The 11,208-nt window shown below is 54.8% G+C and overlaps 4 protein-coding genes across 4 annotated transcripts in view; 1 reads left to right on the top strand and 3 right to left on the bottom strand.

Moving 5' to 3' along the window:
* The window catches only part of CHGG_07744 (uncharacterized protein), a gene marked incomplete at both ends in the record, with an annotated part of 2,848 nt that extends 1,141 nt beyond the window's left edge, over nucleotides 1-1,707 (bottom strand). The window contains one exon of the mRNA XM_001225399.1: nucleotides 184-1,707. Coding sequence (XP_001225400.1) covers nucleotides 184-1,707 — 1,524 coding nt within the window. The remainder of the gene's footprint in view (nucleotides 1-183) is intronic.
* Nucleotides 1,708-2,460: 753 nt separating this feature from the next.
* CHGG_07743 (uncharacterized protein) lies at nucleotides 2,461-4,633 on the bottom strand (the record flags this gene model as incomplete). Its single annotated transcript, XM_001225398.1, has 4 exons — nucleotides 2,461-3,090; nucleotides 3,202-3,757; nucleotides 3,810-4,440; nucleotides 4,600-4,633. 4 exons carry the CDS (start codon nucleotides 4,631-4,633, stop codon nucleotides 2,461-2,463), a joined length of 1,851 nt encoding a protein of 616 aa, XP_001225399.1.
* An 862-nt stretch (nucleotides 4,634-5,495) lies between these two features.
* On the top strand, nucleotides 5,496-9,950 carry CHGG_07742 (uncharacterized protein; the record flags this gene model as incomplete). The annotated part of the gene is made up of 4 exons (XM_001225397.1): nucleotides 5,496-5,500; nucleotides 5,559-5,652; nucleotides 5,725-6,031; nucleotides 6,094-9,950. 4 exons carry the CDS (start codon nucleotides 5,496-5,498, stop codon nucleotides 9,948-9,950), a joined length of 4,263 nt encoding a protein of 1,420 aa, XP_001225398.1.
* A 434-nt stretch (nucleotides 9,951-10,384) lies between these two features.
* CHGG_07741 (uncharacterized protein) lies at nucleotides 10,385-11,112 on the bottom strand (the record flags this gene model as incomplete). Its single annotated transcript, XM_001225396.1, has 3 exons — nucleotides 10,385-10,634; nucleotides 10,712-11,011; nucleotides 11,105-11,112. 3 exons carry the CDS (start codon nucleotides 11,110-11,112, stop codon nucleotides 10,385-10,387), a joined length of 558 nt encoding a protein of 185 aa, XP_001225397.1.
* Between the last annotated feature and the right edge of the window lie 96 nt (nucleotides 11,113-11,208).

The following is an 11,208-nucleotide window of genomic DNA, read 5'->3' as shown; positions in this document are numbered from 1 at the left end:
GTTAGCTTGGCTAGTTTGGCCCAGGCTATGTCCTTGTTTCCATCGTGCGCCGTCAAGCTCTTTGGCCTCGTCCATCTCCTCTTGTTCCGCCTCTAGTATCATCGCCTTTTCTTTTTCTGTCAGCGTCTTCCACCGCGCCTTGCGGGCGTGTTTGGGCTGCCACATGCCCTGCTCAAACGGAACGTTGCCACAGCCGGAATGGATGAGCTCGTGTTTCAGCGGCGTCCACCCCTTACACGCTGGCGGCAGGTCATCGTCGCTCATGTACATCTCCTCGAGACTCGGCACCAGGCTGTTGCCCGTGTTGAAATCGACATGCCCATAGATCATCATCTCTTCCACGCAGACATCGAGATCGAGTTGGCGGCGGGCAGACTCGAGTGGTATCAACTCATCGGGGCGCATCAAGTGGTCCGGCCCGGTGCCCCATCCTTCAAAGTGGATGACACCTAGCCGGTCGATATCTACACCATACACCGCCGGAAGATTTTCGTCCTGAAGCTGATCGGGGCCTACGTCGTAGCGGAGCTTGAGCTGACGGATCTCTGCTGCCGTACGGTATTTTAGGCCGCGTAGAAGAGCCCAGAGGGGTGACAGGCCGCGTTGTCCCAGCATCAGACGCATGAGCATACTCGACTGTGGGCCGAAAACGGGGTCGTTAAAGGCGAGAATCAGCTTGACCATAAAGAGTTGGGCGATGTAGAGATCCTCGTTGCTGAAGAAGTCCGGGTTGTTTAGCAGCATCATGCGTGCCTGGGTTGTCGCAGCGTCCATGATGAGCCAAATCTTCTTGAGGGTCTGATGGGAGCCCTCGGGTAGGCGATGGCCCCTCCGCGCTAGACAGGCGATAATGTCCCGGACTCGGATTTCACGGTTTACAGTCATCTGTAACCAGAGCAGGCCAGGAATCAACCGTATCTCGCCCTCGTTGCCGTTTAGGGGTAGTTGGCCCTCGACCTTCGCCTGCCCCGGCTGGGTTTTGCTCATCTCCTGATCGTTAGCTGTCACGCGACGACGGCAAGGATCTGGAATAAACCAGCGGCAATAGACGGGGCTGGAGTAGATGCGCGCGGCGGTGGGCGCCATGTGGCTCGCCCACGCGAAGATGCTGCTGCGCATGTGTTCGTTGATGGTGTAGTGGAAGTTTTTGCTGACGCTGTAAAGGTGGACGATGTCTAATGGCCGCATGTGCTTGCACACCTCGACGATGAGTTCGGTGCAGCTACACAGAGAGGCGAGCAGGTCGAAACGGTCCTTCTTTGGAGGTCGACTCAGTGCATGCCACTTGGTAGTGGCCTGCTTCATCATGTGGATGCGCTGTCGGGCGATCTGGCGAAACTCGGCGAGGACAAACATGTCGGCTTTTTGTAGACCACTTTCGGCGAGCAAAGCCTGCCATCTTTGCTCAAATTCTTTCTCGTCGTCCTCTTCCGTCCCCCCGGTGTTACAGTCATTCTCCGTATCCTCGCCCTCCTCCCCATCTTCATCCTCATAAATTTTGCGTGCCGAGTGATTGAGTCTGACCCGCTTAAACGAATGAGAGGGCGTTCTGTTCATATGATGGACGATTTGTTGTACATTGGGCCTGATGCCTCTGGCCTCGATCTCTTCGCGAGTCGCATTTGCGCGGGCAGCTTGAGCGAGGGCAAGTCGACGCCGAGCAGCTTCTACGCTAACAGCGGTGCCATTTCCCGAGGACGCTGACATTTTGACAAAGTCTTGTAAAATTGAACTAGTTCAAAGAAATGGATGGAATGGAATTGGAGCTCGTATGCTGCGATTGAGTCCGTAGAGAAGTGAGAATGTGTCGATGTGAGGCAACTAACCGATGACACAATCCACGGAGAAAATAAAAAAGAAAAATTCGGGAGAAGTTGAGAATCCATGTGGGCTCGAGTTAATGTAACTGAGATGGCCGCCGTTGTCTGGTTGCTGGTGATGGCCATATGTGATGGTCATTGAAGAATTAGCAAGGACGGCTGTTGATATTGTTGCGCTTCTTCTATTGTCTGTCAGTCAACAATAGCAGCAACAATACTTCGTACAACACCGTAAAAAGAACAATACCAATCATTCGGCCACCAACCACAATATGATCAGATGAAACCACATGCCCGTTTTTGATTGTCATACGGTTTGCTTGCTTAATGTACATGTACCTACTCTGCCACTAGGTAGCCCGCCCTTCTTATTGTTTGTTCCCAAGTCTGCATATGTTAGTTAGCAACAACTGCTGATGAATCTGCATTGGTTATCTCCCTCTAGGCATAATCATAGTAGCTCTCCAGGAAAAAACATAGAAAACTGCTGAGCTTACACAAACAAAATACAACTACACTAGCTGCCATGGCCCTTGCCTTTATCGAATAGTTCCTTTCCAGTAGCAGCGTTACTCTGGCGACTGTCTTCTCACCATCTGCCCTGTTGCGTCATCGAGGCTTCCGTTTTCTCTTTCTCCATTCACCTCCATTTTCCCTTCCCCTTACCCTCCCGGGTCTCTTCCTCCCTCTCTTGATCCTTCTCTTCCTCTTCGTCCACCGGAGCAGGGCATGCAATCATTCTGGCCCATGCCCTTCTCGTCGTTACATTCGCTAGCTGCGGCTCCGGCTCCCTTTCCTTCTTCCTCTGCTTCCCCACCTTCTCCCTCTCCTCTTTCTTTTCCTTTTCCATTTCCTTCTTCCTCTCCTCTTGCTTCTCCCTTTCCATTTCCTTCTCCCTCTCCTCTTTCTTCTCGCTTTCCATTTCCTTCTCCCTCTCCATTTCCTCCTCCCTCTCCTCGTTTTCCTTGCCCATCTCCTTCTCCTTGTCCACTCTCTTCTCCTTATCCACTCTCTTCTCCTTGTCTACTTTCTTCCCCTTGTCCAAAGCAATCCATCTGGCCCATTCCTTTCTGGTAATTACAAATGCTTTTTGCTGCTCTTGTCTTCTAGACGTCTCCACGGTTGCCTCGGACTTAGACCTAGAATCCGCTTCTTCGGGCCTCAGCGAGGAGTCCGGACTGACAAAGCCCGACGGCTTCGAAGCGCCGGCTGGCCTCGAACTGGCACCTTGGCCTCCTGTCCGCTGCAACCCCGGATTTTCATCCCCCTTCTAATTGGACGCGTCCATTTCGTTCATCGGCATCTCGATGTCGTCCTGGTTGACGATGGCATCCGCGGCTTTCCAGATTTGGAGTAGGTTGTCTTCGGCGGCGCTGCACACCAGCCAACGGTCGTTGAGGTTCCAGCTAAAATCGGCTAGGTGGTTGGTGTGTCCGCCGTGCATAAAGAGCAGCTCCGGCGGACCGTCGTCTTGGTCCTCTGGCAGTTGTTCCTCACCCGCACGGCTAAGATCCCAGAAGAGGACCCGCCTGTCGTAACCCCCGCTGCCTAGGATGCTGATCTCGGTCGGGTGCCACGAGAGCGAAGTCACCGCATCGACATGTCCCTCGAGCGTATGGATCTTCTGTTTAAGGTTCCTCATATCCCAGATACCGATCGTCTTGTCAGCCGACGCTGTGGCGATTAGAAACTCAGTCCTCGGGTTGAATGATAGCGCGTTGATCGCATCGCTATGGCCGTCACGGGCCACGACGGCCGCCTTCGTGGTATCGGAACGCCGCACGTCAATGATTTGGAGTGTCAGGTCGTCTGACACCGTGCCGATCCAGTGCTTGACCATGGGGTGGTACTGCACGTCATTGACGATGTGGTTGTGGTGTGTGTACTTGCGCGACGGCTTGAGGGTCTTACCATTCCCCTGAATCGTGTTAAGGTCCCTGCCCCCGTGTTAGTTGCTACCCGCTCGAGAGCAAACGAGGCTTTACATACCAAAGCAGCACTGTCTTGTCTTCACTACCGGTTGCTAGGCACCCCGCCTCGTGGGGGTTCCAACTCAGCCCAAAACCTTCCTCCTTATGGCCGATGAGTTCGATTTGGGGATTCGGCGTGCCCGTGGGTGTCAAGCTATGCTTCGTGCGGTCAAAGATCAAGACCTTGCCGTCTACAGCAAGGGTGGCGATAATGTCGGGGTTCTGCGGCTGATACCGTGCCTTGTTGACCTCACCGGGGTGATCAATCTTTTGGGTGATGTTGAACTTGATCACAGCAGGCTCCCCCGAGGACCCCTTACCACCATAGCCACCGATCTCGCCACGCTCCTCGTCATAGTCGCGAGGGTTAGGGTCGGTAAATTTGGGCAGCTCGAGTTCAGCAATCTGCAGATAGTTGGGCTTGCCCTCCGCAGTGTGGGTTCCGATGAGTAGTCTGTGGACTGTGCAATTCTTATCATTCACGTCCTTGACATCTGGGAACCACTGCGTGGTGAGCGTCGGCCACTCTAGCGCCGTGCTTTGAATGCAGGTTAGCTTGACTCGACTTGACGTAATCGGTTCGGCCTTTCCTACCTTAGAATCATGTCGTAGAGAAACGGGCTGTTCTTTTTCCATGTTTTGTACTCTAGCTAATATTAGCGAGTGCCTAGTTAATAAGATCTGATACGGACACGTACCCTCATTGATGAGCCTATTCTCCATGTGGGCATCGTCCTGGTCGTCCATGCTGACTGCGTGCGCAATTAGAATCTTGCCGTCTTCACTGAATGGAGAATTTGGAAGAATACCATCAACGTCATCCACAACTTCGTTGGGAGCCATCGTAGATTAACCGATAGTTCGCGGAAGATTGAAATTATTTTATTTCGGGGCTCTTTCTGGCCAGAATTTGATTTGTTTGTAGAATGGTTGTGAAAGGCGGGAATGGAATATCGAAATGTGGCTGAGATCTGAAGTCGGGCGTTTGCTCTTTGCAAGAAGCGCGATTCAGAGGACGCGACGTGATCTTTCGTTAATTGATTGAGCTTGCCTGCCGTGCCAGCACTCAGCAGAGCGCACCTTACCGAAGTAGGATTAGTGGGATATGGTAGGAACGCACAGACCATTTAATCGCCGAGAGCCTCACTGGCTGTCTGGGGCTCCAGTCGACGGTGGTGGTGGCGTGGTGGGGCTGAAAATGGGTGGGGCAATCGGCCAGTAGTCACCGGCCTCACTCCCAGTTCCCCATGCAGCTTTGGGCAAAAGCACCTAGAACCACCAGCGACAGCTGATCGCAAACATCTCCCTTTCGGTATTCTACCGCCGCTTCCTCGCCGCATTGTTGTTTTCACAGCGGCCGCTGTTATAGACGAGAAGGTCAACCCGGGGCGTACTGTTCTTTGGTTTGCAGGTCCCAAAACGTTTGTCTTTTTGTACTGCTTTATTTCGCCGCTTGCTGCATTCTCCCAGTTTCAGAAAGCCCGGCCATTTTTATTCAGCGCCGGCAGCCATCCTACTCAGTGTTATCCCTTCATCTACAACTTGGAAGTGCTTAGGCAGTTACGATTCCCTATCGTACCCCCGCGGCCCACTGCCAAAACGGAAGAAATTAGTGGTATCAGCGTCGACAAACCGAATTTCCCAACCCAGAACCTACTCCTTCGACAACTGGAAGTAGCGCCATCTCGCGCGCCTTATTGCCATCATGGGGTGTGTATTTTCCGGGGAGATTGTCTCGATGCGCCCAGGATGCTAACAAGCCGCGCAGTGTTCCGAAGTTCTTCAGATGGCTCTCGGAGCGCTATCCTGCCATCTCGCAGCTCATCGCCGAGAACCGGATTCCCGAGTTCGACTGTCTCTACGTGCGTGAACTTCCTGGCCTCCGACGCCATCGGCGATTTCCCTCTTCCACAGTTTCTGACCGATTTGCGTAGCTGGACATGAATGGTATCATCCACAATTGTACACACAAGGACTCGGATGACGTGCAGTTTCGCCTCAGCGAGGAGGAGATGTTCATCGCCATATTCAACTACATAGAACATCTTTTTGGCAAGATCAAGCCCAAGAAGTTGTTTTTCATGGCCATCGATGGCGTGGCCCCGCGCGCAAAGATGAACCAACAACGTGCCCGCCGTTTCCGGACCGCCCTAGAGGCCGAAAAAGCGCGCGACAAGGCCATCAAGGAGGGAAAGGAGCTGCCCAAAGAGGAACCGTTCGACAGCAACTGCATTACACCTGGTATGCCTACCCCCCTCACTAATATCTTGAACTTGCACCAGGCGCTAATTAGTTGACTGCAGGAACCGAGTTTATGGCCAAGTTAACGCAACAGCTCAAGTACTTCATCAACAAGAAAGTATCAGAGGACAGGGACTGGCAACAACCCGAAATTGTGCTCTCTGGCCACGAGGTGCCGGGCGAGGGCGAGCACAAGATTATGGAATACATCCGGAATGCGCGCGCCCAGCCCGAGTACAACCCCAATGTCCGACATTGCTTGTACGGGCTAGATGCCGATCTCATCATGTTGGGACTACTGAGCCACGACCCGCACTTCTGCCTTCTCCGCGAGGAGGTAACGTTCGGCCGCCAAGCAAAACACAAGTCGAAAGAGCTGGAACATCAGAACTTCTATCTGATGCACCTCTGCATTGTCCGAGAGTATCTTGAGCTTGAGTTTCAAGATCTCAAGAAGGAAGGAGCCATGTCGTTTCCGTTTGATATGGAGAAGGTCATTGATGACTTCATCCTCATGGCCTTCTTTGTCGGCAACGACTTTCTCCCCAACCTCCCTCACCTTCACATCAACGAGGGCGCCTTGGCGACCATGTTTAGGATATACAAATCTGTCCTCCCCAAATGCGATGGTTACATCAACGAGAACGGGAAGGTCAATCTCCAAAGGCTTAGCCGCCTGTTAGATGAGCTTGGAAAAGAGGAGTACCGGTTTTTCGAACACGAGAACGAGGACGAGAGCTGGCTGCGAGGAAAACGGATGCTCGAGAATGATGAGACCGAGAAGCTGAGAGCAAAGGCCAAGGGAAAGCTCATCGTCAGCTCTGAGCAGAAGGCTCTTTGGAAGCGGACCATTCGCAAGTTTCTCACCAACCGCGGATCTCGAACCTTGGATCTTGGCGCGGGGCTCAACGCCGCAGACCGCAAGTTTGTCCAGGATCTCGCCGAAGCCGCGCATTTGGAGTGGGCCACCAAACCGGATGACGAGGGCCATCGCCACTTGATTCTGTCTTACCCCGCTGGAGACGAAGAGGACGAAGAGGACGAGGAAGCCCAGTCAGCGGTGCTACGAATCGTCAAGAGATACGACAATGCCCAGACCCTTGATCTCACTTCGGCTGATGCCCAGGCTGCTATGGAGGCCAAGTACAAAGAGAAGTTCCAGGAATGGAAGGACGAATACTACGATCAGAAATTTGAGGACTGGACTCCGGACAACAGGGAAGAGGAGCTTCGGAAGCTGACTGAGAACTACGTCCAAGGTCTGCAGTGGGTCCTCTACTACTATTACCGCGGTATCGCCTCGTGGCCCTGGTTCTACGCCTACCACTACTCTCCCATGATCTCGGACGTCGTGAAAGGGCTGAATGCGGATCTCAACTTCAAGTTGGGTCAGCCTTTCAGGCCCAACGAGCAGCTCATGGGCGTCCTTCCGGATCGCAGTAAAAAGATCGTCCCCAAAGTGTACTGGGAGCTTATGACGGACCCCAAGTCGCCCATCATCGATTTCTATCCCAGAGATTTCGAGCTGGACATGAACGGCAAGAAGATGGACTGGGAAGCTGTTATCAAGATTCCCTTCATTGAAGAGAAGCGCTTGCTATCGGCCATGGCTCCCAAGGATGCCCTTCTCTCCGACGCCGAAAAGGCACGCAACGACTTCGGAGTTGCTCTCAAATTCACCTACTCTGGGGATATAGACTTTGTCTATCCGTCTTCTCTCGTGGACGTCTTTCCACCCATTACCCATTGTCACTGCGTGGAGAACATATTTGATCTCCCTGCTGTGGAAGGGCTGGAGTACCGCGCTGGTCTCACAGACGGCGCCCTGCTCAATATTGAGGCTCTGGCCGGGTTTCCTAGCCTGGCGACGTTGCCGTACGTCGCTAGCCTTGGCTTCCATGGGGTCAACGTCTTCCAGCAAGAGAGCCGGAACGAGAGCATGATCGTCAACCTCCTAGAAACAGAGATGCGGACCAATGTGGAGTCGGCTAAAGTCAAGCTCGGCCAACGCTGCTTCGTTGGCTACCCTTTCTTGCAGGAGGCCAAGATCATCAAAGTCTCGGACGAGCTCTTCGATTACACCCTTGCCGAAGATGGCAGTGGGCAGGTTGTCCCCAGGAACCATACGCCTCGCGAAATCGAGGACTGGTCCAAGAAGGCAGACAGAATCGAGAACTTTTACAGCAAGCGGCTGGGAATCCAGATTGGTCCTGTTGAGTCGCTGGTTTCTGTCCACATGCTCAAGGGCCTCGTCAAGACCGATGAGGGCGCCACCGTGAAAGAGTACGGGGAGATTCCTGGCATGGAGACCGAGTACGCCTCTCAGATCATTGTGGACGAAGTTGTCAACGAGGATGAGCGTTTCATTGAGAAGGCCGCTCTCCCTGTCGAGGAGGAATTTCCTCTCAAGTCAGTCGGCTTCTTCCTGGGCGATTATAACTACGGCCAGCCTTTGGAGGTTGTGGGCTACACGGCCGGGAAAGTCAGCATCTGGCTTGCGGTCTTAGAAAAGCGTGAGCCAGACTTCGCCAAGAGGATCATCCACGATGCTCAAAAGGGGATGCATTATATGCCTTCTTACATGGTGGCCAAGCAATTGGACCTGCATCCCCTTACCCTTAGCAAGATCACCTCATCGTACTTTATCCGGACGGTTGGCGATCTCCGCGTCAACCTTGGGCTCAACCTCAAGTTCGAGGCCAGGAAGCAGAAGGTGCTGGGCTACTCTCGCAAGTCTCAAACTGGCTGGGAGTTTAGCCCCGCCGCTGTCCACTTGATCTTGGAGTACATGACGAAGTTCCCCGACTTCTTTGCTGGGGTCAAACGGAACCCGTCGGGCGCTGAGCTCACCGAGTCGGATCTCTGGACGGACCCCGCCGTCGGCTCTCCCCGAGTCAAGGAAATCGGCAGCTGGCTCAAAACGCTCAAGACCAGCTCCATGGAGCGTGTACCCCTCGATGCCGAGCAGCTCGACTCGGACGTGGTCATGCGGCTCGCCAGCGAAGCAGACAACTTGCAGCTCAGCACGGTTCCTTCTAATCCCAAGAAGATGAACGGTGTGCCGCGCAACGCCCTCATGAGACCCGAAGATGCCGAACATCGCCTCGGTAACCAGCAGTTTGCCCTCGGCGACCGCGTCGTGTACGTCGCGTCTACCGGCAAGGTCCCTATTGCCTACCGTGGCACGGTGGTCGGCATCAGCCGCACGCCCACCGCCAAGCTCCTAGACGTCGTCTTTGACGTCACCTTTATGAGTGGCACCACTCTTGGCGACCGCTGCCCGCCTTTCCGCGGCCAGACGGTTCCTTCGACGGTTCTCCTCAACCTCACCAACCATCAAGTCGTCGCCGGTTCCAAGGCCCAGGTCGCGCGCCAGCCCGTTAGCCCATCGGTTACCACTCTCACGGCACACGGAGGCTACCACATGAACGGCAAGCGTTACCAGGATGCGGCTTCTCCAGCGCCCTTGCAGGGGACCTGGCGCGGCGCGCTGGCCGGTGCGCCCCGTGGTGGACGTGGCGGAGGTGGACGCGGCGCGATTCAAGGCAATCTGCCTTATCGCCCACATTATCAGCAGCAGCAATCGGACGGTCAACATAACCCTATGAATGGCCAAGGCGGCCGTGGTCGTGGGGGTGGCCAGTTTAGAGGTCGTGGCGGCGGTGGCGGCCCCTATCGAGGCCGCGGCGGATACTCTGACGGCGCTGGCCCGGCTAATGGGAATGGAATCGCGCACCCGGCGTCTGCTCCGCCTATCTATGGGGCCGTGCCGCCTCCGGCAATCCTGGATGCGCCGAGTCGTGGACGTGGACGTGGACGTGGTGGGCGGGGACGGGGCGACGGGCAGGGGTTCAGAGGGCGGGGTGGTGGAAGGGGTGGTGCGCAGGGACAAGGCCAGACGGCAGCTCCGCACAGCTAGTTGTCCGGGTTACTACGTCCGTGTGCGTGAAGTTGAGTTGCGTGTGTTCGGGGTATGGTATGGAAAACGGATATGGCTACGGTTACGTCACGAGTCCATGCGATGATGAGGCATGATTGATGCTACTGCAGAGGGATGGAGTGCCGCATTTGACTGCGCGCCTTGCCTGGAGGGCTTCGGATACCCCATATTAGTTAGCAGATCGGTGTAATGACAGGAGATGTAGGCCATGTCTCAGGAGAATCTAGAGGATAAAATAAAATCCATGATATCTCCGAGCCGTATGCCTCCCACGACGCAAAGACGTTGATATTTTTAGGAACCTCGTCATCGCTCGTGAGTACGAAGAACCGGGGATGGATAAAAACAGGAATTGGATGAGATGGCCAAGTAAATGTTTGATTTCTTTTGCAAGGAGGCTTCATTCAGCCTAGCTACCTCGCCGCGCCCGCCTTCTTCTCCTCCTTCTTCTTCTTGATCGCTGGCAACGAAAAATTCTTGCTGAGGTTGTTCTTCAGCGTCTCCCACTTCCAGATATTGACGTCCTGATTCCACGTCAGGAGGCCCACCCACGGCTGCACGTTATAGTGCAACCTCAGCACCACGTCGTCCTGCTCGGCGAGCTTACCGGAGGGATGCGTGATCTGGTACTTGGGGCGCTGGTTCTTGAGGGTGAGTTTCCCGCTGTTTCCCCAACCGATGTCAGTATCAACCGTACTCGGGATGTATAGATAGGGAGTTAGGGAGGGGATGCGACGAACCGGCTCGGATCGATGCTCTTGCCCTCGGCGCTGCGCTTCAGCTTCTTCATGCCCACCGGCCCCAGGTTTGCGAGGTGGTCGGCGCTCGGTGCCGTGATGATGCTGTCCCAGATAACGGCCTGGTTGGTCGCGTTCTGTCCGGACCCGGACCCGCCGGCTGACGGCCACTCGGCCGTCACGTACACGAACAGCTGCTTCGTGTTCCAGGTGAAGAGTGTGGAGAGGTCGGCGTCGAGAGAGAACTTGATGATCGCGTACTCTTCCTTCTTGGAGGAGTAGTAGTGGGGGCGGCCGCGGACGCTGGAGGAGGACGGGTCGTCCGTGTTAGTGGGGAGGCCTTGACGACTTGAGAATAGGTGGGTCGACAGGAGGAGGGAGGGTTCGTTCGTACACTTGGACATTGGTGGGTTTTAGAACGCCCACGCTTGGGGTTCGTGGAGAGAGAAGATCAGAGGCGGCGATTATGGCGGCGACCGCGAAGGCGACCGTGGTGAAGA

The sequence above is a fragment of the Chaetomium globosum genome, genomic scaffold, assembly GCF_000143365.1.
Source record: "Chaetomium globosum CBS 148.51 scaffold_5 genomic scaffold, whole genome shotgun sequence".
Classification (NCBI taxonomy): Eukaryota; Fungi; Ascomycota; class Sordariomycetes; order Sordariales; family Chaetomiaceae; genus Chaetomium; species Chaetomium globosum.
Note: the sequence above shows the minus strand (reverse complement) of the source record. Positions and strands in the feature narration are given on the sequence as shown.